Source organism: Microtus ochrogaster, chromosome 8, assembly GCF_000317375.1.
Source record: "Microtus ochrogaster isolate Prairie Vole_2 chromosome 8, MicOch1.0, whole genome shotgun sequence".
In the NCBI taxonomy this organism is placed as follows: Eukaryota; Metazoa; Chordata; class Mammalia; order Rodentia; family Cricetidae; genus Microtus; species Microtus ochrogaster.
The window spans coordinates 20,992,964-21,020,478 of record NC_022015.1 but is presented as its reverse complement, the minus strand read 5'-3'; the positions used below and the strand labels follow the sequence as shown (position 1 = coordinate 21,020,478).

Below are 27,515 nucleotides of genomic sequence, written 5' to 3'. Positions count from 1 at the left end.
AAGAAGAAGAAGAAGAAGAAGAAGAAGAAAAGAAGAAGAAGAAGAAGAAGAAGAAGAAGAAGAAGAAAAGAAGAAGAAGAAGAAAAGAAGAAGAAGAAGAAGAAGAAGAAGAAGAAGAAGAAAAGAAGAAGAAGAAGAAAAGAAGAAGAAGAAGAAGAAGAAGAAGAAGAAGAAGAAGAAGAAGAAGAAGAAGAAGAAGAAGTTGAAGTTGTTTCTCTGATGGGTGAGAGAGACACTGACCTACGGGTATAGGAGAATGTCATTAGGAGCCATTTTATTGCCACATTCCTAGCAAAACAGTTTTATTTTCCCCTAGGTCTATGACCTGTTTAGTCTCAGTTCCTTGGCCACCTGAGCAGAGTAAGGCATGGGTTCCATCTCATGGAGTGGGTCTTAAATCCCATTAGAGAGTGGTTGGTTACTCCCTCAATGTTTGTGCCACTATTGCACCAGGATATCGTGCAGGCAGGTCATCATATTATATATTGAAGGACTTGTAGCTGGGTTGGTCTTTACCTTTCTACAAAGTACCTCCAGTACCACGAACACTAGCGACTAGGGGTGAAGTCTCTTGTTAGGCACCAGCTTGACTTCTCCATGTTGGATGAGGTGTGTGTTACCCTCAGCAATAGGGTCTTGCCATCAGTTTGTGGAGAGCAACCGATATCCTTGGTAATAGCCTGAGATGTTTGAAAGTTTCCGGGGGCTCCTTTGGCCAATGATTCAACTAGATATACCCCATTCCTGGCTCTGGATGTTTCCCTTGGTGGTTTTAGATGTCTAACTGAAGCATCGTCTTCGACATTATTGGATGACTCCATTACTCCATTTAGATTCCATATACATGCAAATATATACATATACATTAGGAAGTCTCTAGAGTATCAGGTTTCTATACAGCCCCTCCAGTGGCCCTGAGGGTTAGTTGCCCCTTTCTCACATTCCCTCTCTTACCATCACCCCCTTTTTCTCCCCTTCTTCAATTAATCTTCCTGTTCATCTTCTTCCTGTCTTTCTATAATCATACATTCTCTTTCTCCTTCCTTGGGAGATATCCCCCTCCACTCCCAGTCCCTTACCTTATATTTAACCTCTGAGGCTGTATGAATTGTATGTAGCATGTCTTCCAAAGGCTTAAGAGCTAACTAACATCCACAAATAAGAAAATACATTCGGATTTGTCTTTTAGGTCTGAGTTACCTTGCTCAGGATGTTTTTTTTCCTAGCTCCACCCATTTACCTGTGATTTCCATAATTATGTTTTGAACAGCTGGATAATATTCTATTGCATAAATGTGTCCCATTTTCTATATCCATTCTTTTCTTGATAGTCGTCTAGGTTGTTTCCAGCTTCTGGCTATTCTGGATAGGACAACAGTGAGCATGGGTGAGCAAGGGTCTCTGTAGTAGGATGTAAAGCCCTTTGGGGATATGCCCAAGAGTGCTATAGCTGGATCTCGAGTTAGAGCTAGTCCTAGATTCCTGAGGAACCTCCACCCGGTTTCCAAGGTGGTGTATGAGTTTACACTCCCGTCTGTAATGTTGAGTGTTCCTCAGACCCCGCATCCTCACCAGCGTGGGCTGTCATTTGTTTTACTGATCTTGGCCATTCTGACTGAAATGTCCTGACTGAAGATGAAATCTCTAAGTAGTTTTGGTTTTTTGTTTTTCAAGACAGGGTTTCTCTGTGTAGCTCTGGCTGTCCTGGAACTCGCTTTGTAGGCCAGGCTGGCTTCAAACTCAGAGATCCACCTGCCTCTGCCTCCCTAGTAATGTTCAAAGTTGTTCTGATTTGCAATTTTCCTGATGATTAAGGATGTTGGACACTCTTTAAATGTTTCTCAGTCACTTGCGTTTCATCTTTTGAGAACTCTGTTTAGTTCTGAACCCCATTTTTAATGAGGTTATTTGTTTTCTTAACATCAACTTTTTTTTAGCTCTTTTTATATTTTAGATATCAACCTTCTGTTGGATATGTAATTGGTAAAGACCTTTTTTCATTCTGTAGCCTGCCACTTTGTCCAAACTACTCACCTTAATTACCAAAAAGAGGACTGGAAACAGAGAAGTAGAGGGTGCCTTAGAAACTCATTAGCACTTAAAATCCTACATACTCTGACCACTAGGACACTTAGGCCTGGCTTGCCTGTGTTTGAGGAGCCCACACCTACGGTTTGAGGCGTGTCTTCCTTTCTTCCCCAGAGCCCCTCCCTCTCTCTCTTAACCCTGTGGTTAAGACCTATGTTAAAAATTTCTTTTTAATAAGCAATGACTCTGCTCTATAAACTAGTTCACCCTGAAATCCTCCTCTGTGGTATAGTCGAGGGCCTAGTTTTACCTGCTTTGTGTTCTCCTAAAATAGTTAGAGGAAATTCTTGACTTTGATATGACCTCTGAGAGTTCTTTAAAAGGAGCTGGGTGCAGCTGGGCGTGGTAGTTCGTGCCTTTGATTCCAGGCAGAAGTGGGTGGATCTCCAAATTCAAGGTTAGCCTGGTCCAAAGACAACCAGGGCTACACAGAGAAACCCATCTCGAAAAAACCAAATCAAACAATAACAAGGGAGTTGGGGGGTGATAAAATCTGGGAACCAAACTAAGTGTGTGTGGGGGGGGGGGCGAGAAAGCAAAAATTAAGCACTTATTTCAAGAATTCAAGAAGACAGGGAGCTGAGAGGAGGAGGAAGAGGAGGGTTGAAGATGCCCTAGACTCTGTCCTTGTCCTGGTTCCACCACTACCCGTCCAGTACTTTCCAGCTGGGTGTTCTTTCCAGCCTAGAACTTTACATTGTTTTAAAGGTTTAATTGTGTGTGTGTGTGTGTTTGCCTGGATGTACGTATGCACACTACATGCATGCAGGAGCTCCCTTGGAACTGGGGTTACAGATGGTTGTGAGCCACCACGTGGGTGCTGGGAACTGAACACACACCTTCTCAACATGCAGCAGCAACTCTTTACCACTGAGCTGTTTCATCGACCCTTTTAAAAATTGGTATTTTGTATGTATACGGCTGTTTTGCCAGCAGGTATGTCTGTGCACCAGGCGCTGTGGAGGCCAGAAGAGGGTGTTTTGTTCCCTGGATTGTAGTTACAAACAGTTGTGGCTGCTAGGAATTGAACCTGGGTTTTCTCCCCACCCCACCCCACCCTGCCTTTAATACTAGGTTTTATACTGTAGCCTAGGATCCAGGCTAACCTGGATCTCACCATATCCATGCAGACTGGTTTTGAACTTGCCGCCCTGGTGCTGGGGTTATGGCCATGAACAGCCGTACCTTTCATGCTGTTGCCACCGCTTTGGATTTGGGTTTTCAGTTATTTTTGTTTGTTTTTTTAGAGGGTTATTTCTCTTGTTTTGAGATAGTCTCATAAACCCAACCTGGCCTCAGTTTTGCTATACAGCTGAGGAGAGCCTGCCTGCCCTGGCCTCCCTGTTGGGATTACAGTTTGCCTTCATCCGACATTTGTTTTCATCTCCAATGCTGGAGAGAGCTGTGGTCTAGAGCCCTCCTCAGAGCATCGAGCCTGACCAGGGGGTCTGGGTAGTAAAGCAAGGTTCTCTGGCACCATGAGATGTGGAGCGTGTTTTTATGTTTGTAGAAAAAAAGTGTACAGAATAGTGGGGGGGGGGGGTCTCGGGACATCCTGGCCTCTGATTGGTTGGAATTACAAGAACCGGGATCAGGTCAAAGTGAGGTCTGCATTCCAGGCTAGTGGGTGTTTTAGGCGTGTGGGTCCCTTTCTGAACTGGACAAACCTAGAGTACCTTAGGGGTTGTCTGTTCAGTGGCTGGGCCACAAAGGGGATGGGAGTCGGGGTAGGGGCAAGGGATGTCTGGGTAACTCCAGAGCTAGGGATCTGGAGGACTCAGTCTTTTTTACAAATGGGTTTTTGGAGACTTAGTTTTGGAGATCCGTGATCCAAAAGGAGGTCAGCCGAAGAGCTTCAGGAAGCAAGGCTGGCAATAAGGCTTGCTGGCACGCTCCTGGAAGGAGCCTTTGGTGAGTGGGCGCAGGCAGAAGGTGCAGGTGAAGTGATCCGGATGGAAGCGGCGGCCCAGAGCAGACACACAGCGGCCAGTCACTGGGAGGCCACAGGTGGCACACAGCGAACCACGCTGGGCATGGAAATGGTTCTCACACAGCGGGCGACCCTCGTGCTCAAAAAAGCTGCCCCCGGAGAAGGGCGCAAGGCACTCCTACCAGAAGAAGGAATCGGCAAAATGAGCCAAAACCCTGAGCAGATAACCCACATGGGTAACTAACATCCACCTTAACCCTGCAGCCTCGCAGCCGGAGTGAAGAGCTGCTTTCAGAAAAGGTCAACCCAACTAACCAATGAATAGTCCCATTCTGGGCTCCTAGCCCACTCCCCACAGCCACGCACCCTGCAGACGAAGCAGTCTGGGTGCCAGAGCGCGCTGAGTGCCGAGATGTAGTTATCCAATATGGGGCCTTGGCAGCCCTGGCAGCGCGGGGCGAACAGCTGCAGGAAGTCCCGCCGGCAGTAGGGGCGGCCCTCCCGCTCGTGGAAACCTGGGGGCAGGGACAGAAGATTGGGGCGGGACTACGAGATCCAAGAGTGGCAGCGGGTGTGGGTAGTAGGAAGGGAAGGATAGGGTCTAGGTCAAGGAGAGGGCGAGATGGGGTGGGAACCCACGGGGAGAGGGCGGGCCAGACAGAATAGAAGAAAACTCTAGGCAGGGAGAACAGTGGATCTGTAGCTTTTAAGAGTGAGCTCTCACCCTCTTCTCCGAAGGGTTCCCCGCAGCTGACGCAGCAGAAATGTTCCGGGTGCCAGTGGGTGCCCAAGGCGGTAACCATTTTCTGCAAAAAATGAAAAAGAACACTACTGTCGCCTTCTGTCCCTTCTTCCGTCCACCTCCCTCTGGGAATGGGGGTCGGGGGGGGGGAGTGGGGACAACAGGAAATATATGTCTGTAGGGGGAAGAACTAACAAGGAATTTGGGGTTAAAGAGGGAAAACAGGAGAGGCAGGATGGGGTGGGGTAGCTGGGAGAAAGCTCGATATTTGGCTGGTCCTCTGCGTGAACGGGCAAATGGGCGGGGCTCTGTAGAGCTTACGTGTCGGATGGGTTGGTTGCAGAAGCCACAACGTGGGGAGAAGCGCTCGAAGTAGCACTCGGGGCAAAAGGGAGCCCCATCCTTCTCAAAGAAACTGCTGCCTCCCAGAGTTGTGGAACAACCGCTGCAAAGAAAGTGCTCGGGATGCCAGGCTCTGCCCAGAGCCGTAACCACCTGCGAAGTCGAATGGAGGTTTCTGTCAGTCCTAGTGGATCAACGTTTGGCGGGTGCTGGGTGAGCTAAGGTTTACAGACCTGGCGTTTTCCCAGTCTTAACCTTGGTAGGTCAGGATGAAAAAAAAAAAAAAAAAAACCAAAAGTCCAGGGTGATGCAAACTGTGTTTAGAGGTCCAAAGCAGGCCTTCCAGCTTCACTCCAAGGTCTGTGTTCACAAAGCACATAAGGCATAGTGTATCGGGGTCCACACTCCTTCTAAGAGCCCACAAAAAGGTTTAATTACTTTAAAGTTTATGTAGGGTGTGGGGTTTTTTTTTTGTTGTTTTTTTTTTTTTTTTGAGACAGAATCTTTCTAAGCTGCCCTGACTTCAGACTCCCTATGTAGCTCAATCCTCTTTAGGCCAACACAAACATACATTTTAGCAGAGGAAGCGACCTCTGAAGACTGAAGAGCCTAGAGCCTCACAGAAACTATACTTCCCTGCTTTCTGTGGTCAGTAACTCTGCTATGGGAGTCAGGTACTTAATCTAAGGAGATGCTTTAAGCCAATCAGGCACAGCTCGCTATTCTGGGTCATATTCACGCAGTGTGTGATCCAAGAACTAGGACTCCTAGACCAAACTCTGAAAGGGAAGAGAGATCCTAGACAAAAGCAATAGGCTCTTGTGAAGATTAGATGAAATAGGGTATGGAAAGGAGCTGGTACCGTGTCTGGCACACCGAATACTAACCAGGCTACAATTATTATGCTATGACTCATCACTACGAGTTTCAGTTTTCTCATCTGTAAATATATATGGTGCTAACGGTTAGTTCAATGGCAAAAGGCATATTTGGTATTTGGTATGGGTTCAGTCCCTAGCACACACACAACGTTTTAAATTAAGGAAACATAAGACATCGCTGGCCATGATGGCTCACACCTGTGCTTCCAGCACTTGGGAGAGCTGAGGTAGGATTGTGATAAGTTCCAGACTAGTCTGGGCTACAGAGTACATTTCTGGTCAGCCTGGGCTACAGTGAGACACTGCCTCAAAAGATAAAATCATGGGTTTTTCTAAAACATATAAACAATAAGTCCACTTCCGGTGGGCATACTCACACATGCTGGAAATCCTAGACCTTGGGGGTAAAGGAAGGACCATGGTGGGTTTTGTAGCCTGGGCTACATAGTAAGGTCTTATCTAAAAATTCCAAGGGTTGGGCTAGGGTTGTGTCTTAGGTGGTAGAGTGCTTGCCTAGCATACACAAAGTCTTGGGTTTGATCCCCGAGAATAACAGATACTGGGAAGGAGAATGCATGCCTATACTCCCAGTAGCCAGATTGGAGTTTATACTTGAATATAGACTGAATTTGAGGCCAGCATGAGATACATGAAACACTGCCTCAAAAAAAAATATATCTGAGAGTTAGGGTACAGCTCAGCGACAGAGGGTCTATCTAGCACATGCAAGGGCCTGGGTTCAGGCCCCAACTTCACAAGAAAAGCAGTTCTCCTCCACAGGTATTCACTGACAGAGAAGAGCATGCCTTCCGAAATGGGGCCTCTGTAGAGCACCCTCTCCCTACAAGGCTCAGAGAGCATCACAGAAGAGGGCTGGGGAAGACTGCACGAGCCAGAAGCAGGGAGACTACTGTGAATCAGAACATTCTCGACAAGACAGGATGTTGTACTCGTGAACGCAAGGCAGCTGTGGCTCTTTCACAAGACCTCCTCAGAATCAAGCTAGTTAAAATTCCTTCGAGGAAGGAGGGAGGCGCTTGCCTAGCCCAACCTCCAGCAGAGGAGCAATTGGCAGTTGTGACCTGCTGGGAGAGGGTGCTTCTGTTTTCTCCAGGAATGTGGCCCCTGGATGGTGCCAACGTGCCAGAGAATGGCCCTGCACCCAATCACATCCCGGAAGCACTGACTGTACTCAGTGGCTTTGGAAAAGATGACGTGAAGTTGAGAGGAAGGTGGGGGGCACTGGAAGGAATTAAAAGAGGGGCTAGACAGAACCAAAATATACTGATTATATGTATTAAATTCTCAAAGAATAAACAATATTTATACAGGGAAGAGCACGGCGTCTGGTTCCCGGAGGTGGCTGTGCAGGCATATGCCTCTGTTCTCGGGGCTTCACTTACTTGCCCAGCGATAGGTTTATTGCAGGAGCCACAGAGGCCTTTGGCCTGAGTGGGCACCCCACGGCGGCTGAGGTCGGACTGCAGTAGGCCCAGCATGGTGTCCAGACTGCCCTTGCTAGTCTGTCCTGGTGGAGATGGGCTCCCCTCTTGGGTGGTGCTCACCGCCGGTGGCTGAGACGGCCCCGAGGCTGGAAGCTAGAGTGGAAAGGACATGGACGCTGAGTCAAGAAGGCCACAAACTGGAAGCATCAGAACTGGATTGGTGAACCACAGAGTGACACCAGGCAAAAGCCCTCCAGACTCACGTGGTTCTGGACACGGAAGTCAGAGAGTGATGCCATCAGTCTATCCAACTCCAGAGTGGCTGAGGTGGCTGAAGGCTTTGTGGGGGCGGGCAATGGACTGGGAGGGCTGTGGAGAACACAGTGGTAGAACCTCAGAGCCTGCTAGCATGATGCCTCCTCTAGTAAGCCAGACATCCAGGACCCACCACCTCCTTCCTAGCTCTGCCAGACTCACACACTGGGTGGGTTCTTGTCCTCAGCTTGGTCCTCCTTCTCCTCCCCTTCAGCCATCTTACTAGATGGGAACTGAGACATTATTTCATCTGGAGAGAAGAGAAAAATAACACGAGGCAAGAGGCCGCTCTCAGTTCACCCTCCCAGCGAAGGCTTCGTGTCCTTAGACTCTGCCCTGCTTTGCCCCGTCCCCAACCCATCGAAGACTGGCTCCGTAACCCTGGTACCTGTGATGTTGAACTGGGTGGCGTTAAGTTCCTGAAGCAAACGATCTAGCTCACAGAGCCCATTGCCCAGGACACCGCTGGAAGAGGAGAATGGAGGGGCCACAGGGGCCACAGGTTTCGGTGACCGAGGCTTGCATACTGTGCTACAGGACAGAAGGGAATGTGGGTTTAGGGAAGGGAATCCAAGTCCCCTCACCTGAACTTCATCTAGTTTCTCCATCTCCATGTCCCAGTGACCAAGTCTTTCCTCTTACCTATATAGGTGGTCCTTGTCCCCAGAGGTTCCCGAAGGTTCTCCAGATCCTGTCTACAGAGAGTAGAGATGTGTATGGAAGGACAGTCACGTTCCTTGCCTCACGCGGACTCTGATTTCCCCGAGCCCAGACCAACCCAGGCCCTGGTGGCTGCCCCAGACCCCAGAATCTCATCTCACCTGTGGCTGGTGGCCATAGGGTGGGGGAGGTGTGAGTGTCTCTGGTGGGCGCTCTTTTGGAGCCCCTAACCGTGACATGTGTGAAGTGGTGGTCTCCAGGTCAGAGAGCAGGGCATCTGCAGTGAGAGGCCCTTGGGTGAGAGGTCTGGGGGTGAGGGTGTCAAGGTCTTCAGTGCTGAGAGGGTAAGGGGTTCCAAGTGGCAGGATTTGAAAAGGTAGAAGCCGGCGTTAGAGGCAGAGGCTAAGAAATCTAAACACAGGGCCAGGCTAAGGCAAAGAAGTGGAATGGTAGCAGGGGATATTTATGACCAGCCATCTCCCTCGACTCTTCCTGGGAGCCAAGTACAAACCTAGTCACTTGACTCTTTGATTTCCCCCCAGCTTTCCTGATGCAGTTGAGATTGGCTCTTACAGAACCCCAATCGTTCAATCGGCTGTATGCTTGACACCCAACCTCCTGGTTAACTGTTCTCTGTCCCACACTCACTAATTCTTCCCCATATTTAAACAGCCTGGCCAACCTGGCTCATTTGTTGGTCATAATGGAGTCTCACCCAGTCCTCCTCAGGGGCAAGTGGTACTGGTAGGGAGCTGCTTTTTGGACTTCTTATCCATGTACTATTATTGAGGAGCGCCCTCTGCTGTTGGGTCCAGAAATCCCACCACAGGGATCACAACCTTCCAGACCCAGCCTCCCCAAATCGAGAGGCTAAGACGCCGGGGGCGTTTTGAATCTAGGAGCTCTGGGTCCCTTTTCTCTGAGCTTAAACTTCTTTCTCTCACCTTGGCACTGTCTGTTATTCTCTTTCTTGCCCTGAGGACTTACCTGACCTCTGCTATACTTCGGAGCTCGCTCTTCTCTCTCCTTGGAACACTGGTACCGGCTATCTGGCCCCTTTTCATCTCCGAAACTTGATGTCACACTCTCCTCTCTAGTCCGTTTTCCCAGTCTCAAAACCCAAGGATCCTTTAACCCCTTCCTTCCCAAAGCCTCTTAATCCAAGCCCCCCGTTGGTGTCTTAACGCCTAGTTCATTGCACAAACCGGGCTGAGGGAGCAGAGCCAGCGAAGAACGGAGAGCGCGGCGCTGCGAGCGAGCCAGGAAGGGAGAAGCAGGAAAGGGTACGTGGATTTGGGAGGGAGACGCTGGCAGACAGAGGCAAGAAAATGGTGGAAGAAATTCAGGATGGGGGAAATGTGGGAGAAGAGGGCAGACGCAGGCAGGGATGAGAAGCTAAGGGGATCCGGTCCCCACTCACCCAGGTCCTCCATGGCGGTGCGCTGGCGGACAGCTTGGGGCAAGCAGGGCGGGGGCCGTGTCCGGTGGGGGCGGGGGATGGGGGGGACGTCAGGGAGTTAGAAGCAGGGCCGTGACCATGTATGGAAGCCAGGACCCGCTGGGATACGATCGAGGGGGGAGCGATGAAGGGGGAGAAGGGGACATGAAGAAAGACAGCACCAGGGCCCACCCAAGCAAGCCAGCGTTGAGGCCACACCCCAGCCTTTGCCTCCGCGGCAAGTCCTAGAAGCTGAAGCCAAGTCAGAAGTGGTTCTTCCATAGCTTCTGCCTAACTAAGGAGTCCATAAGTCGAAGCCCCCAAGCCCGCTCCTCCCAAAGCCAGCACCTGAGTTCTGGTAGGGCTCCCACTCCCACCCAGGGTATTTTTAAAAGACTTGTCTCTTGCAAAATTTTGTTAGAGGCAGGAGTGGCATTCTAAGGATCTATCAGACTCCCAAGTTCTGACAGCCAGCCAAATAGAAATCGCAGGGCAAGAGGCACGCACACACACACACAAAAAAAAATGTCTCACACAGAGAGCACCGTGAATCCAGACTCTAAGACAGGTCTTTCCCTGTAAAACATACCTTTGAAACAGGTATACAAAACAGAGAGAGCAAAACCCAGACCTAAACCCCACGTAAACTCCCAGGAAACAAACCACAGACAACTTGTAAAAGAAAAAACCTTTCCTAACACTGGAGTGATCAGAGTACATCCCACAACTCTTGTCACCCTTCTGGCCCTGATGAAATAGTCTTTCTGGTACTGATGAAAGAGAAGAAAGCATCTAGACTCCAATCACAAGAGTGACAAGCTGTCTCTGTATGACTCCCTAAAAAAAAAAAAAAAAAAAAGTTGGAAACACCTGGAGATGGGTGTGAACCGATGGCTGCTCTCTTACAGCTACCCTGAAGAACGGATCTAAACGATGGACTATGGGCCTTGAGCCAGGAACAAGTCAGAACCTGGAAAAGTTTGGTAAAAAATACTAAAACTCAGCATAGTCCTCCATGCCAGCCTAAATCAGAAAAGGACAAGGCATATGTACCTAAGTACATAGGATCTCACTGTGCAACCCTAGAACTCAGAGGTCCACCTGCCTCTGCCTCCTGAGAGCTGGAATTAAAAGTGTGTGCAACTACACCTTAAATGTACAGCCTGAACCAGGGAGGCTCAGGGACAGCAAGAGCCACCCTAACTCACCTTTCTGCAATGCCTAGACCCTGGCAGGCTCAGTCCACGGCTCTGAGAGCCCAATGATGGAGACCCTTCCTTCACCTCAACACCAGTAAAGCGACATCCTCTGAGCATGACCAAGAGAGGCCTCAGAAACCCTGAGAATATAGTGGCTCTCCCCTAGGCAGATGACATTTTAAAACTTGGCTTGAACTGGGAAGACAGCTCGGCAGGTAAGGGTACTTTTCTGCCAAGCCAAACGACCTGAGTTTGGGAACCACATGAAAGAAGCAGAGAAGAAGCGCTCTCAAGTTACCCTTGACTTCCACATAGGAGCCACGGCATGCACATACTTGACTTCCACATAGGAGCCACGGCATGCACACACTCACACACAAATTAGTGTCTTAAAGAAAAACATGGCTTGAGATGGGAGTGGACACAGAGACTGAGACAGGGGACAGTCGGAAGGCAGAACTGCTATTACATGCCACCACACTCGGTGCCCTCAGCCCAAACCTCCCAGCCACGGCCAGCTTCTGTATTTAGATGGGTGGCTATGTTTAAGCAATGAGAATCCATAAGCAGAAAGCTGGCCTCCTCCAGGGGTCCAAAACTATCCCACAGAAAACCCACACTATCCCAGGCCTATAGTAATGGCTAGGCAATTATTTATTGACTTGTAAGTCCAAGGATAGACCGTGTGAAAGCACGGGGTTCTTGGCAGGGGAATGGTGGTGTACCCCCAGAGGAAAGCATGGGGTTCTTGGCAGGGGAATGGTGGCGTACCCCCAGAGGAAAGCAAGCAGAAGCACAACACGACAGCAGTGTCCAAATCTCAAGTTTTTAATGTTGACACCATAGGGCTTGGTCAGACCAGATCCTGGGGCCCTGAGCTGTCCTCTTGGACTCTGTGCGCAGGCTCTGGTGTTGTTTTTTCAGCCGTGGATCTTGAGATCTTCAGCCTGGGGCTCAGTTCCACTTGCTCGACAGTCCCTGAGGATAGCTCCTTCTGCAGTCTCCCCTCATGCCATGCTGAGAGAAGCCTCCCATACAGCCAACTCACCCCTGAGTGCTCCCCCAGGGAGGCCAACAGTTTATCCAAGAGCATCTGTACTATGACTCAGTCTCCGTTACCACAGCCAGCAAAGTTTCAGTGAGAGGCCCTGCCTCCTCACCTGTGGCTTCCAAGAGCGCGATGAGAGCCAGGGCCCGTTTTCTAGGGCACCGCTCTGGCACCAGTGTCCATCGTGCACAGTGGACAGCCAGCCGGGGCCGACCTAAGCGGAGTACCTCACTCACTGACTCAGGGCCACTCTGGGGACCCAAATAAATGTGGGCAACAGCCTCTTCTAGTTCCTCCTCTAGTGCAGGCAGCAAGAAACGGCCAGCAGCCTCCAGAGCTTCCTCAGCCTTGGAGCCCAGCAAGGGCTGGTCGGGTGGGGGGATGGGCCTCAGAGAAGCCCCACAGCCCTGACAGCCATGCAAATGATGTAGGACAGGCCACGCTGCACTAGGGGACAGGCCTCGAAGTGGCACCAAATCCATCTGGGCTTCAGCAAAGCTGCCGGATAGCAGGGCCCGGAAGAAAGGGGAGGCAGCAGCTGAAGCAGCCCGCTGAGCAGGGAGCCGTAGGCCTGAATCCAGAACAAAGTGCAGGTCAGGAGCTGGGAGAGGGGCTGGACCCAGGAGAGGTTCATAGAGGCAAGGGGATGTGGCAGGGACGAGGACTGGGCTCACAGTGGGAGACACCAGGGCTCGGAGGCAGGAGAGGGAATCTGTGGCAAAGAAGAGGAAGAGTGGGTGTGGAGCTGGCTGTGCCAGCGCTTCGAGGAGGTGGCGGAGGCCACCCTGGTCCAGGAGTAAGCGGCGCCACAGAGTAGGCTTCCTGTGGGGAAAGGGGGGTCTTTGAGCGGGGGGGTGTCTCGGGGTAGCACAGGAAAGGCACAGTCTTACCCACGCTCCCTGCAGCACACCCGCCTCCCCCTCACCGGCAGATGAAGGGTAGGGTCAGTGCACAGGCCACTCGGTCCTCAGGACTCCCAGAGAGCATCAGGTGGGTAAGGGCACCTACTCCAAAGGGGGACTCGGCCTGAACAGTCAGGTTCTGCAGCAGCATCTCACCTGCAGGGACAGGCACAGCAGGTCAGGTGCTATGGGCAAGACAGGACTCTGAGTCCATAAAACAAAGGAGAGTAAACTCTCAGGGCAAGAAATCAACAGAGGAGTGCCAAGAGTACCGGTCAAGGACAGGCAAGTGGATGGCCAGGGTGCAGATCGGGGCCCCTAAGGAATAAAACAGCCTACAGTCAGGCCAGAAGACAGGGTGGTCCTGAGATGAAAACTTTCAGTAGTAGAGCCTGAGAGGACACAGTGCTTGGGTCTGAGTTCATAAGTGTGCCCAGGGCAGAAACAGGACCACGCAGAACAAGAGCAGAGTGGGTAAAGAAATGAGGAAAGGTCCGATTCTACGGCACTAGGAGCCAAACCTGGTGACCAGGTTATTTGGGCCCCAAGGTTTGGACAAAGGACAGAACAGAACTCTCTGTATTCCAGGGCTATGGAAGAGGTGGGAAATTCCCTGGCCTTCCAGCCCCCCCCCCCCTCAATGCCTGGGGCTGAGAAGCTTAGATGGTAGGCTGCAGAGAACGGTGAGGGCAAGTGAAGGAGAGGTTCTAGGATCACATAAGGTATGGGAGGAAATGGGCCTTTTGTGTGGGCAGGGACAGGGGAAACATACCCAGCTCTCGGTGCTGGCTTCGGTGTGCAGGCCGGGCACATGCCACAGGCCAGTCATCTGGTGAGACACCGAATATGAGCCAGGCACGCAGCAGCGCTGCACCATAGCTGCGCACAAAGGCCTCAAGGCAGGCAGGGTTACAGGTGAGACGCGCCAAGATGCGTAGTGCACGCGGGTTTGGTGGTCCCGGTGCACCTGTCACGTAGGCCAACAGGCCACACAGTGCTGGGCCAGTCACTAGAGCTCCACTCGGGTCAGGAGCCTGGGAGAAGCGTGACAACAGCAACAGTGCTGGCCCCTCCTGGCCCCAAGGCTCGTCGGCAGTGGCAGCGGGAACGCGGGCCAGTTTGCGCAGTGTGCGGGGTGTCGACATTGAGGGCTGGCCAGGGGTAGGGCTGACTGACTCAGATGGCTCTGACATCGGACAACGCTCAGGAGACCAATCTGGGGAGATATCTCCAGGGCCTGCTGCATAACCCTCAGAAATCAGCCACAACCTACAGAGGACAGGAGGAAAAGGAGTCTGAACCCAGAGCCAAGGTGAGGAAGCAGAATCCAGAAAGATGGTCTGCGTCACAAACTCAAGGCAAGCCTGGGAGAGTGAGATCTGGGACAGCCTGCTGAGATACTGTCTCAAAAAGGGAAAAAAAAAGTAGACAGATGGGACGGAGAGAGGGAAGAAGGAGAAATTAAGGAAGGAGAAGGGAAACAGTTCCGTGAAGATGTGTAAACTGAGGTAGGGCCACACCTCATTCTGAATTACTAGTGTTTACGATGTGCCAAGTCCAGCTTCAGGGGCTCAAGAAAAGCAATGAACAAAACGTTATTCTGGGGTTTATGATCTACTGAGGAGAAACAGCCCAAGCAAGTAAACCATGTGATGTGACCAGGTACACAGTGTTTTATGCCTGTGATCCTGACACTCAGGGCACTGATGCAGGAGGATGGTTAAGTTTAAGATCAGCCTAGGCTATGGAGTGAGATCCCTTGTCCAAACAAAACAAAACAACCAACCCTTTCCTGGTATGTTGCTGTCAGGGAGGCTTGGTAACAGAACAGGGACCGGGACACTGAAGGTCAGAGGAGAGGCGAGATATTAAATAAAATGGTGACCACGACCCCTCGCAAAGATGGAAAGAACCGAACAAAGTTTTGAAGGAGGTGAGAGACGAAGGCACACAGGAGGAAGAGTGTTCCAGACAGACTCTCTGAAGATACTAGAGAGAGAGGAGATGTAGCTGGAATCCCCAAGGCTGACATTATTGGCCATCACTTGGAGTTAGGTCGGGGTAGGCTCGGCAACAACTCTGTATGTAGGCTGCTGCCCTCCACTGTACACACGTGAAATTGGCAGCTCAGAAAAGTCAGTTAGTTTCCCAAATGTTTCAGTGATGGTAACAGAATAAGAGCAGGGCAGGAGGATAGCTTCAGGTTCAAGGACAGCCTGGGCTACACAATGAGATTCAGGCAGCCTAGTCTCCAAAGTAAAACACTATCTCAAAAATTATAAACAAATAAATAAAAATTGGGCTCCATAGCATTCCACTGTAACTAGGACACATGCCACCCCCAATCAGAGTTCTGGATTGATGGGGTGGAGCCAGGGTCAAATGGCAGACCAAGTGATATTAGGGAAGAGTGGTGAACTAGGAATACATCTTGGCAAATCTCTTAAGGCAGAAACGAGGCAGAGGTAAGGAAGATGGCCAGAGCAGACACAAACTCCCTCCCCAAACACCATCCATCCCTCAGGCCCTAATAAGAGGACTCACCTAAGGCTTCGGAAGCTTCCTGCCTCTATCTGCCCAGGGGTCCGTTCCTCAGGGAAGTCCCAGGAAGCAGCTTCTATTCCTTCTTCTTCCTCTTCGCCAGCTTCACCACATAACTGCCTGGCCAGAAGAGGCACGAGGCCCAGAGCCTGTAACTTGCCCAAGGCCCCCGTATCATAAAGGAAGCCTACAAGGGCAGCCACAACACGTGGATGCCAGGCACTGGCACCAGGGTCCTGCAACAGGCCCATCAGCAGCTCCAAACCACCGGCGTCCCGAAGCCGGGCCCGGTTGATGGCTTCACGGCACAAGAGACACACAGCCCGCACTAGGGGCTGCTGGGAAGCTGAGCTGGTCCCGTTGGGCCCCCGTCGCCGCCGAAGCTCACCTAGTAATACCTCCACACCACCAGCATTGCCCAGTGCGGGCCGCACCAGGCCCTGAGCACACAGATTGGCAAGGATCAGGATGGCCGCCTCACGTATTGCCCGTTTAGGGTGAGAAGCCAAGCTGACAAGAGGGCCCAGCCCCCCACCCAGACTTAGCTGCTCAGCACAGGCCCGGGAACAGCCTCGGCTGAGTTCCAAGAGAGCGCGGACTAGGGCCGAGGTCAGCGCAGGGTCGGGGGCAGTAGCCAGGAGCTCAGCCAGTGGACGAACTGCTCCCTGCTGTGCCAGGGCTAGGCGGTGCTGGGGTGAGTCAGCTAAGTTGCGGAGGGCACGGACTATACTCTGGAGACACTGTGAGTCCTGGCAGGCCGTCAGGCTCTCAACAAGGAAGGGGACAGCCCCTGGAGGAGGAAGCGGGAGACAGATGGTGAGCAAGGGTAGACTCGGGAGTCCTCCCACTACAAATCTCAGCAACTCCACTCTCGCAGTCCTCTCACCAGCAGAGTGGATGTCCTTGCAGCTCTCAGCTTCCATGGCTAAGTTCCCCAGAGCACGAGCCGTTCGGTTCTGGATGCTGTCTGTCTTCACACACTGAAGAATGGTCACTGCAAGGAGAGTTTGTCTTCTGGAGGGCTCTACCCCATAACTGTTTCTAATCAGTCATCTCTGGATGTGGTAAATGTCCAGGGATTCAGGTCAGTCGTAGAGTGCTTGTCTAGCTTGTACCAAACCCTGAGCCAATCTCCAACAACCCAAAGGGGGGGGGCATGATGCGAGGGTTAGGGAAGGTCAGAAGATGCTGAGAGCTGAGCGAGAGCTGGACGGCTGAACGGATACTTGCCAGAAGGAGGGCAAACAGGAAGGCCAGAGTCTCAGGTTTGGAAGCAGCTCTTCCAAATGCCCCCGGGGAATGGTGTCTGTTCTACGATTTCACGAAGTCCCTCAGATAACTGTCCAAGGAGTCAATTAAACGTGAAGGCAACAGCAGCCACAAAGGGGTTTTAAGGAGGACAGTGACGTTACACACTTGGGCAACTGTAGGGGTGGGGTATTACAAGAGAAAGGAGCAGGGTCAGGGACGGGAGGATGGTTGAGCCTGTTGTGACAGTCCAGGTAACTTGTCCAGGTAATTGAAGGGGTGGGTGGGGTATTACAAGAGAAAGGAGCAGGGACAGGGACGGGAGGATGGTTGAACCTGTTGTGACAGTCCAGGTAACTGTAGTGGCGGGGTATTACAAGAGAAAGGAGCGGGACGGGAGGATGGTTGAGGCTGTCATGACAGTCCAAGTTAGCTTTCATTCCTGCCACTCAAAAGGTAATCGTGCCCAGCACAAAAAAAGCGGAAGCAAAGTTAGAGAGAACTTGGTATTTACGAGGCTCTTGTCAAGGCTCTTGTCAAACACATTACTGTACAAGTGCATTCTATGCAAGTTTTAAATATATAAATGCTTCACTTTAAAAATTAAGATTTTTGCCAAAACTGGCTTACTATCGGAGGAAAAGCAATGACACAATTTTATTTCCATCATTACCATTAGGAGGCGCCAAATCAGCCGGTCCACGGAAAGGCTTATCCTTTGCTGGAATTTGTTTCCTATACGGTTTTAAGTACCCAGCCTGTGCTTGGAGTCTGGGCATTCTATATTTGAATTTCATTTTGGCCCACTTCAGTCTTGTCGGATAGTTAGTTATTACACAAGGGATTCTAGCTTTGGAGGGAGTGATTTGCCTGGCGTGTCTGACTGCACCATTTCCTAAGTCCATTAATTCTCTGAACTTTTAAAACTACCGCCTCCAGCTCATCCACGTGAAGCCATGCACAGGGACGCACACAGCAGTAAGCACTGTCAGCTAAAACACCAAAAATATAAAGTGCAAACCATTCGTTCAAAAGTGAGGCAGGGGTCAAAACCTAGTCCTGGTCTGGGAGGGTCCGGGTATAATTTATAGGGAGAGGAGTGACGTCACACAGCATGACACCGGAGATGAGTGGCGCTACAGCATCCATCACAAAGCTTGCTCTCAGAGACGTGCCGTAAGATCAGGACTAAGAAATGGGGCGGAGCACTTACCCAAAGAAAGAATGCCTCCTAGTCGACGCACTTCGGCTCGGCACGCCCCTTCCGTACAGCAGTTGGCTAGAATGCTGAGCGCCAGATCCAGCGTCTTGCGCAGGCGCACTGGCGACGAAGGCGGCAAAGACGACTCAGCGGCGGGGGCGGGGCCAGGGGAAGAACCAGCTGACGCAACCGACGAAGGGGCGGAGCCAGAGCCTGCTGGGGACGGGGCGGGGCCCGCGGCAGCCGTTCGGCGTAGCAGGGAGAGAAGGGGGCGGAGCCCGCCGCGTGCCCGGAAGCGCTCAATTCCCTCTGCTGCCTTGATGTGGCGCGTGCGAAGCGCTAAGAGCGCGCGGCCCAGGGGTGTCTCGTTGGTAGCGGGGTCCTTTCCCCAACCCGGCCCCTCCCCGGCCGCCGCCGTGAGTTGCGCGAGGCAAAACGAGAGCGAGTCCGTAAGGGCCGGTCTCGCAGCCGCCATCTTGGCCCGGGCCTGAGGCTCCGCCCCGCGCCTCGCCGGTTCCCTGAGAGAGCGGAACTGGAAGAGGGGGGCGTGGCCAGGCTGCTGCTCTGAATGGCGCCGCCGCAGTTATCGTGCGAGTCGGAAGTTGAAGTTCTAGAGTCTGGAACTTGGGTACTTGCACAGTCGCAGAAGACATGGCGAGAATGGTATTTATCTGGGTGAAAGCAAGAGGCGCGTGCGATGCATGCTGGGATATGTAGTCGGTTTAAAATGGGTGAGCTACTTCCCAGGGTTTAGGAGTGAGCTGTTGCTTCTAGAGCCAGACGGCCCGCTATGGGAGTCTGTGCTGCTCAACGTGACTTAGCGACTCCGCTCCCGGTACGTCCTTGTCAACGACCGCCTTTCCTCATTCAGATTTTATTGGCAACCCATAAGCGCGGTGGTCGAGGACTGGACTGATCACCTCAGAACTCCAAGCCCTCGTTAAGTGAATGAGAGAGTTAAACCTACCGAGAAAGTTCGCTGCTGCTTCCTAGAGCAGCTCGGGCTTGAAGACCTTTCCGTTTCCGGTGCTGGCCTCCGAGCCCCAAATGCCTCTTTTCTCCAGCTATGCTGACGAGCTAAGCCGGTGACATTTCGGAAACCGAGCACTTTTCGCCCGCTATGGAACTTGCGGCGCCAGAGGCAGGTAGGGAGAATCCAGATGGGGCAAAGCTACTGGGAAACCGGACGTCAAAATTCCCGGGAGCCCTCGAGTCGCCCCTCGATCGCGAGGCTGAGCTGCATGAGCGCCCTCTGCTGGCGCGGCCGGAGCAAGCCGCTGGGGAAAAGTTGCTGGTCCAGCAGTACCTATGTAGGTCAGGCTCAGGCGCTGAGCAAGAAGCCTTTGCCAAGACCGATGATCCTGCAGTCCCCAAAGCTTTCAGGTGTCGGAATTGTGGGCTGACTGTGGCCAGCCTCTCTGACCTCATTCACCATCAAAGCAGCCATGGGTGTGACCGACCTTTCAGCTGTCCAGAGTGTGACAAAAGCTTCCGGCGTGGCTCAGATCTGGTTAAGCACTACAGAGTTCACACTGGTGAAAAACCCTACCCCTGCCCAGAATGTGGCCGTTGCTTCAGCCTCAGCTCTAATCTCACTAAACATCGGCGTTCTCATTCCGGTCTCCGGCCTCATAAGTGCATGGAGTGCGGAGAGGCCTTTGGCCGCAGTGCTGACCTAGCGAAGCACCAGCGGGTACACACTGGGGAGAAGCCCTATGCTTGTGCTGAGTGTGGTAAGGCTTTCAGGGTTAGCTCCAACCTCATCCAGCACCAGCGCACTCACACTGGCGAGAAACCCTACCGCTGTGGACTCTGTGGCAAGAGTTTCAGTCTGAGCTCTAACCTTTTACAGCACCAGCGCTGTCACACGGGTGAGAAACCCTACTTCTGTGTCTGGTGTGGAATCAGCTTTGGGCGCAGTTCCTATCTGCTGGAACACCAGCGTTCACACACCGGGGAGAAGCCCTACAATTGCTGCGAGTGTGGCAAGAACTTCACCAACAGCTCTAACTGCCTGAGGCACCAGCGCACTCACAACGGAGAACCGCCTTTCAGGTGTCTGGAGTGTGGGCGTGGCTTCAGTGAGAGCACCGTGTTCATTGAACACCAGCGCATCCACTTGAGCAAATGACCGACCTTTCCAGAGTGTGGCAAAGTCTTACAGCACAGTTCTATTAATGTTCACACATTAGAAGTGTCCTGGTGGCAGCTAGTATTTTGTGGACAACAGCAGCATATCCACACAGGCCAAAGACCTCACATTTGCAGCAAGTGTGCCAGGAGCCTCAGGCAGGTTTCCTTCCCACTTGCTCTTCTACCAGGTGATGCACAGTAGCAAGGAGACTTACATCTGCCTGTAATGTGGCGAGGCCTTTGCCCGTAACTCCCAATCCTGTCTAACACCAATGGATGACCAGGACGGGAGCTTCTGCATATATCCCTGGCTTCAATTTTAATCCAAATTTTATTTCTGGGGTTGGTCCAGTCCTGAGAAGCCTGAAGGAACGAGTATTTTTTTTAAACAAACATCTTCTGCATCCCTAAGGTGGTTTAATTAATGGCTGATAATAGGACTCAATATTGCCATTTGGATTGAGACAGGAACCCCAGGCTAGAAGAACATAGCACTAGAGCTGTGACTACTACCTTCAAAGAGAAAAGATTTAAAAAAAAAAAAAAAGGTTCTATTCTGTGAGGTTACATCCAGAATGTTCATTAGCTAGAAGGAAGTTTTTAGGTATCCAGAGCCACATAATCCTGACCCAGCTGCTTTGAGATAGGTTAACCATAACAAAAGCAACAATTACTTTTTCCCAGAGGAAGAGGACTTACAAGCCAGGCAAAGTTCCTGTTGAGTACTATAGCAGAAGAAGTTGAAGGTAGACCAGAGGGGATCATAAAGAAGGCTATGTTCTAGTTAGGGACCAAAGAATTTGAATTTGGGATTGTATACATAAACTCTGGGTGTAGGATTCCATTCAAAGAACTATTATCACTTAGTAACTATCTTTACTGTTCACACTAAGATGGTGGGGAATGAGGTCAAAACAAAGAAACTTTTGAGTTCAGGATGCTTTATGGTATTTCTAGGTATGGGACAAGGCCCAAGATTTGTTATCTGGCCTTTTCCTAGTCCTTAATGCCTTCCCTCAAAAAATTCCCTTCCCTCATTCCTCCCCACCACGCCCCACACACTTCCTCAGTCCCTCTGGAAGAAGAGGGAAGACCTCTGAACTTTTGAGATTACACGGCCTTTTTGTCTAACATAGAAGCAGGTTGCTCACCCAAATGTATTTCTATTGCTAAAATTAGTGTATTTGAGATTTGGGAGGTTTTCCAAAGCATTGCATAATCATTAATCAGATGATTATGTCCAAGCAGATGCAGTCTGAACAGTTTCCTGAGAGGCATGGACTAACCTTTTAAGGTGTTTTCTGTTTCAAGGACCGACTAGCTCCTTTGTGACAATCCACTTTCATCCTTAACTGCAAACTCCTTGTCCCCTTGCCCTCCAGCTCTGCTGCATCTAGAACTGGGTCTATATAGAGTAAGAGGCTAAAGAGGAACAATGTCAAGTGACCCAGACTCAGTTTCTAAGTGTCCAGGTTTGTCTCTTCCTAGCTGTGTGGCCCATCACCTCTTCTGGGTCTCAGTTGCTTCATCTGTGAAACGTGCAGTCTACCTCACCAGGCTGTGAAGAGTCCATGAATATACTTACTTTCATGAAATACCTGCTTAGGGAAATGGCTCAGTAAGCCTCAGTTCTCCTCAAGTCTGGAGTCCTGTTGGTTATGTCATTCAGAAAGCATCATGGCAGCTCACAGATCAGCTTCTGAGATTTCAGAAATGAATTGTCCTGGAGTAGACTATTGTCCCATAAAGGCAATGTCACCTGGAGCAAATCTGAAAGGCATGACTCAGGCGATGTCTAATAAAGAGCTCTGGCTCCTCAAGCTGGATAGAAGAAACTTACTCCAAGCAGGAGTAAGTAATTAAGAAATTCTGGATGTGTTCCCATTACTAGTACTTTAAAAAACACAACCCAAAGTTTGAGTTGAATACCTGAGCATAGCACATACATAATTGGCACTCAATAAATAGCTATGATTGGGTTCTGTTTATACTGCTTACTATTGTCTTTGGCTCCCTTACAATGAGAGAGTAAATATTTTACCCATACCTGTGTATGTGTGTTAAGCACATGGCACAGGTGAGCATGGAAGGCTGCCTTCTCACATTAGAGCAGATAATCACTGGACCTTCTATCTGAACTGAAGCACTAATAATAAAAAGCCAGAGACAAATATTGGGGTTCAACCTAAAAACCAGAAAAGCAAAACAGCCAAGCCACTAGAGAAGTCTTACCTATACTAAGGCTGGGTGACTGCAGACTAAGCAGGTTAAACAGACTGAGCCTCTCTCTCCTCCCATTTTATATTCCTTCTAGGACTGGAATTAAAGGTGCAGGCCACCACCACTTGTATTTGTTTCTGCATTGATCTTGTGTAGCCCAGAGTGACCTTGAACTCACAGAGATTCATCTGCCTCTGTCTCCCAAATCCTGGGATTAAAGGTATGTGCCACCACTGCCTGACCTCTAGTGGTTTAGCTTTGCCCTTCTGATCTTTAGGCAAGCTTTATTAAAACATAAATAAAATATCACTATATTCCCCTTTTGTCTAAAATAAAAGAAGGCTATAACTAAGAAAAACTATATATAGTATGTAAAATAACTATATACAATATATACAGAAAATAAGTACAACAATGTCTTGTCCATTTGTTTAACAAATTCAGAGGAAATACTGCATATCTTCCCTATCTTGGTGAGTCCAAAGTCTTGTACCTAATTTACTTTCTATCTTGCTTTCTCTGTTAAACAAGGAAAACTATATCTAGTCTTCAACTCCCTCAGAGACCCAAGAAGGAAATAATATTAACTGAGTAAGCAGGAAGTACAAGCAAACAACCTCCAAAAATGTAATGACAGAAACAGCTGGCTGGCTGGGCAGTCGCCCAGAGTTCCTCTGCAAGTGTGGGGCATCCATCTTTGGCCTACAGGCCTAGCATATCCAACAGATGTTTCTGTGGCAGTCAAGAGAAGGGCATTTTCTTGTCCAGCTGCTTACTTTTGCCACAAAGAAAAACTCCATGTGGAATTTCTTTGATGCCCATTATCTTCTCTGAAGTAGATTGGTGCTTCCAGGAGTAGACATGTCTCATTATCAAGAAAAGAAGAACCTAGGTTATTAAAACATCTTAAATGCCATATTCTGTAGATCTCTGAAGTGTTTGAAGATAGCCTATCTATCTAAAATCCATCTTTGTTTGACCTTGAAAACATACCTAATGTGACTACAAGTTTGATTATACTAGGTGATTAACTACTAACCTGCATTTTCTTATTATCCTTAACAGTTGGTAATAATAATTTTCAAGGACTAGAAATTTGCATTACATTGTTAAATAAGTTATATAGGTACAATACCTTGATCAAGAGTAGAAATGTTTGTACAATATATTCTAACAAAATTAATCTCAATATACAAAATTTGTATACAATATACAAAAGTCCAATTCAATGTAAAACATTTAAAACTTAAAAAATAGCTTCAATAATCTACCCTTTTATTCTATCATCTATATCCCCCTTTTTTTTCTTTTCAAAACAAGAACCTTGGATCTAATTTCCTTTGTTTAACTTTTTTCCTGGCCATTACCACTAATAACTTATAACTAACCCCCTAAACAATGACAAATATAAATAATCCATTGAATGACCAAAAACCACCCACCCCACTCTTAGAAATGTGGACCTCATATTCTTAAATTTACTTCCTGCTATCTGGGGTGATGGTATCTTTAGGGTATCCTGAAAAGAAAAATTTGGATTAATTGTCAAGTCCTGGGAGAGGTAGCTGTATCATTTGTTGTCCAGTCTCTGTATAATGAGAAAGTGCTGGGCTTGTCTCAAGTCCTGGCAAGAGTAGTCTGTGAGGCTGGATCATCTCAGCTAGCCTCCTCAACATTGTTCTGAGGTTTGTAGTCCAAAGCTGATCTTTAGGTAGTGTTTTTTAGCTTAGTGTTAAAATAGTCCTGGAGGAATCGTCATTGTGGGGCCCCATCCTCCTTTTTGGGATTTCAAAGGTTGCTATTAGGTGTGATCATGGTTTACTGCAGAAAACTGATAGAGACTCAAACCCCAAATCATGTACAGGAAGGTAGGTGAAACCTTTTTCTAGAACTAGTTGGTACTCTATATGACCATTAATACCATGACAGAATGTTTAATATATATAAATTTTGTAAATCTTATACCTTAAGAAAAGCTTTCAAAGGGTCAATACAAAACCAAAGGATTATGAGATCAGTAGCAATAAAATAGTTCTTAAATTTTTGTTTTTCTCCTGTCCCATATCAGGTGGCTCTTCTGACATGAGACAGAGATTTTTGAATTTCACTTTAATAAGCGTGCTTGGGTTTAGGGAAGGAGAGAGCCACACTCCAACTCCAAAGCCAGCTTTAACCTTTAGTTGGACTGGGACTACAAAAAGACCATTTGCATTATATGTCTGTAGAGAACAGCAGAAACAAATATTTGGGAAGATTTATGAAATTTTACCCTTTTGGAAATGTGACCTGCCAATAGGCCTATTTACTCTTTTTCTTGTGACATTTTTTTTTCTGGATGATTTGTCCTTTTTTCTTCAGATGTCTCGCTTGTCCAGTGGTCTTCAGATTCCTTAGCTGGATGCCTTTATTCTCCTGAAAAGACAGAAATAAAACCCTTTCCAATCCTAACTTTGGCGAGATTCTCTTTTGGCAAGTTATATCTGATCAAATGAAAAGCTTTTGTTAGTTTTATAGATTAGTTCAGATTAAAAGGCCATGATATTTGATGAACTATCATCTCTTCTAATTATAAAGTGTCTCTTGTTCAAATAGAAACTTTATCAATTTCAATGGTATCCATAGCTTTTCTTCTCCTGTGGAAACAAAAGCAAAACCCCTTCCCCAACATAGCACGCGTTCCAGTTTCCATTCTGAGGTCAGTACATCTTTAAAGTAAATCAGCTGATTTAATTCTGTAGTTTTTTTCTACTATCCATTGTCTCTCCACAGCTATTGTTCCTTTCTCATTAGTGTTTAGAAAATTCAAAGTTAATAAAGCATTATGCAATCTATTTCTGGGAGTATTTATCATCCCTTTTTGTTTATTTAACATATCCTTTAGAGTTCGATTTGATCTTTCTATAACTGCCTGTCCTGTAGAACTGTCTAATATACCTGTAATATGCTTTATTTTATAATAAGCAAAAACTCTTTCATTTACTTAGAGACATATGCTGGAGCATTGTCTGTCTTTATTTGTGCAAGTATACCCAGGATGGCTATAACTTCTACCCAATGTGTGATTACTGAAACAGCCTTTTCCAAACTCACAGCCATTGCCCATTGAAAACCTGAATAGGTATCAATGGTATCATGTACATATTTTAGTTTTCCAAATTCTATAAAATGGAACACATCCATCTGCCAGATTTTATACCTTTGAGTATCCTTTGGATTACATCCTGTTTACGTACTGGTGTTTGGTTGTATAAAGAATAAGTAGGACATTTCCTTATAATCTCCTTGGTTTGTTGCCATGTAATGGAAAAGTCCTTTTTAAACCTTTGCTATTGATATAATGTTTTTTTAAAAGATTTATTTATTTATTATGTATACAACATTCATTTCATGTATGCTTGCATGCCAGAAGAGGGCACCAGATCTCACCATAGATGGCTGTGAGCCACCATGTGGTTGCCAGGAATTGAACTCAGGACCTCTGGAAGAGCAGTCAGTACTCTTAACCTCTGAGCCATCTCTCCAGCCCTGATATAATGTTTTTATTAAATTCTGAGGCCTTAAGCACATTTCCAATCAATAATTGATCAATTTCTGCATTACCTGGTACTAGAGGACCTGGCAGAAATGCATAGGGATTGGATGTGTGTTATGTGTATGGAATGATGCCTATTCCTGATTATATCTTGTACCTGAATAAATATATTTCTACTCTTATTTATATACACACACACAGGATGTAACAAAATTGGCCTTAAATTTGTATCAAATAGACCAAAATCCATACAAATGTAAAGTATAACATATCCCCCTTCTTTATTTCTTTTTCTTTCTTTCTTTTTTTAAAATTGACTGTGACCATTAACCATTTATAACCAACCCTTTTAAAATGAAGTAATCATTTGTAAGCAATCATTTTGGGGATTTGGGCATAGTTTTCTCCAAACTGCTTCCTATTGCTTGTTAGGTGATGCATTTTTAGTGTTCATGGAGATCTTTGGGGGTTCTTGTTCCATCTAACTACATTAGCCTGGAAGGAATCCACAGGTTCCCATCCTCTGTGGAAACAAAAACAGAACCTCTTTTCCAAAGTAACAGCCTTATACTAAAATTTTGAAGTCAAGAGACTTTTAAAATATATATGTTGGTTTAGCTTAGTAGTCCATATAATGAAATGTCTCTCTGTAGTTAGCTCATTCACAGTGGAAAAAATTCGAAGAAAACACAATGACATACATAATCCAGACCCTTTGTATATTTTCCATCTTTTTTAATATATATTTTCCATCTTTATGTGACATTTTTTTTAAAAAAACTATTTCTTTTATATTTATTTTTTAATCTTTTATTTTCAAGACAGGATTTCTCTGTGTGTTTTTGGCTGTCCTGGATCTCACTCTATAGACCAGGCTGACCTTAAACTCACAGAGATCCACCTACATAAGTCTCCCAAGTGCTGGGATTAAAGGTGTGTGCCACCACTCCTGGCTTCTCTATTTCTTTTTTAAGGACTTTATCATTTTTCTTTTCTCTCTCAAGCCTACATCTATTTTAAAATACACTGTAAGCCATTTAGAGTTTTTTTCCCATCTGAGTCTGTCTCTATGTATCTATCTTTTTCTGACCTCATGAAACTTTAATCTGCTAAGCAGTATGGTAGGATTAAAGCTGCAGCTTTGGCAGCTGGCTCTACCCGATTCCTTAGCTTTTTGAGTCTAGCTTCATAGCAGAGGTACTGGCAGGAGCCATGTTTATTGTCACAACTCTATGGAGTTTCCAGGCCTAGGCAGCCAACAAGAAGCCTCCTCTGGCTGCTTGTGAATACCATTTAAGTGTTTGGTGGCAGGACCTTTTAAAAGAGCTGCAAGGTTTTTGTTACTAATGCTGAGTCAGGAAGCCTTTCTTAAAGGAACAGCACCTCTGTTTGCCTCTAGCAAACAGAGCCTATCTGAGACAATGCTGCTATCAAGAAGCCATGCTTGACTCTGTTCTTTTCTATCTAAAATCCTTTTTTTTTAAAAAGCTTTCTCAGGCTTTATATGGAAATTCTTGCCAAAAGTTTGTGTGCTATTTGTAGACAGAGACTGTGCTTTTGTTTCCCAACTTCCCAGACCTGAATAATCACAAAGAAACTATATTAATTACAACACTGTTTAGCCAATAGCTCAGGCTTATTCCTAGTTAG

General features: G+C 48.1%; 3 protein-coding genes across 10 annotated transcripts; 1 reads left to right on the top strand and 2 right to left on the bottom strand.

Moving 5' to 3' along the window:
* Positions 1-3,570: 3,570 nt before the first annotated feature.
* Positions 3,571-10,151, bottom strand: Tgfb1i1 (transforming growth factor beta 1 induced transcript 1). Of its 8 annotated transcripts, none has more exons than XM_005351341.2 (11): positions 9,824-9,899; positions 8,565-8,680; positions 8,386-8,438; positions 8,132-8,274; positions 7,906-7,993; positions 7,692-7,797; positions 7,387-7,581; positions 5,082-5,255; positions 4,743-4,824; positions 4,385-4,533; positions 3,571-4,196 (listed from the first exon to the last, which is right to left on the bottom strand). In XM_005351341.2, the coding sequence occupies exons 1-11, from the start codon at positions 9,834-9,836 to the stop codon at positions 3,930-3,932; spliced, it is 1,386 nt and encodes a 461-aa protein (XP_005351398.1). In that variant the 5' UTR covers positions 9,837-9,899; the 3' UTR covers positions 3,571-3,929. The 8 variants fall into 8 exon arrangements, with proteins under 8 accessions (XP_005351398.1, XP_013203249.1, XP_013203250.2 ...); XM_013347795.2 differs by lacking the exon at positions 9,824-9,899 and adding an exon at positions 8,915-9,092; XM_013347797.2 differs by having other exon boundaries at positions 3,686-4,196; positions 7,391-7,581.
* Positions 10,152-11,659: 1,508 nt separating this feature from the next.
* Armc5 (armadillo repeat containing 5) lies at positions 11,660-18,706 on the bottom strand. The gene is made up of 6 exons (XM_005351339.2): positions 17,993-18,706; positions 16,418-16,525; positions 15,535-16,321; positions 13,763-14,259; positions 13,014-13,146; positions 11,660-12,910 (listed from the first exon to the last, which is right to left on the bottom strand). Exons 1-6 carry the CDS (start codon positions 18,453-18,455, stop codon positions 12,139-12,141), a joined length of 2,760 nt encoding a protein of 919 aa, XP_005351396.1. The 5' UTR covers positions 18,456-18,706; the 3' UTR covers positions 11,660-12,138.
* Positions 18,707-18,909: 203 nt separating this feature from the next.
* On the top strand, positions 18,910-22,321 carry LOC101999420 (zinc finger protein 239-like). Its single transcript, XM_005351340.3, has one exon. The coding sequence runs from the start codon at positions 19,101-19,103 to the stop codon at positions 20,109-20,111; it is 1,011 nt and encodes a 336-aa protein (XP_005351397.1). The 5' UTR covers positions 18,910-19,100; the 3' UTR covers positions 20,112-22,321.
* The last annotated feature ends 5,194 nt before the right edge of the window (positions 22,322-27,515 follow it).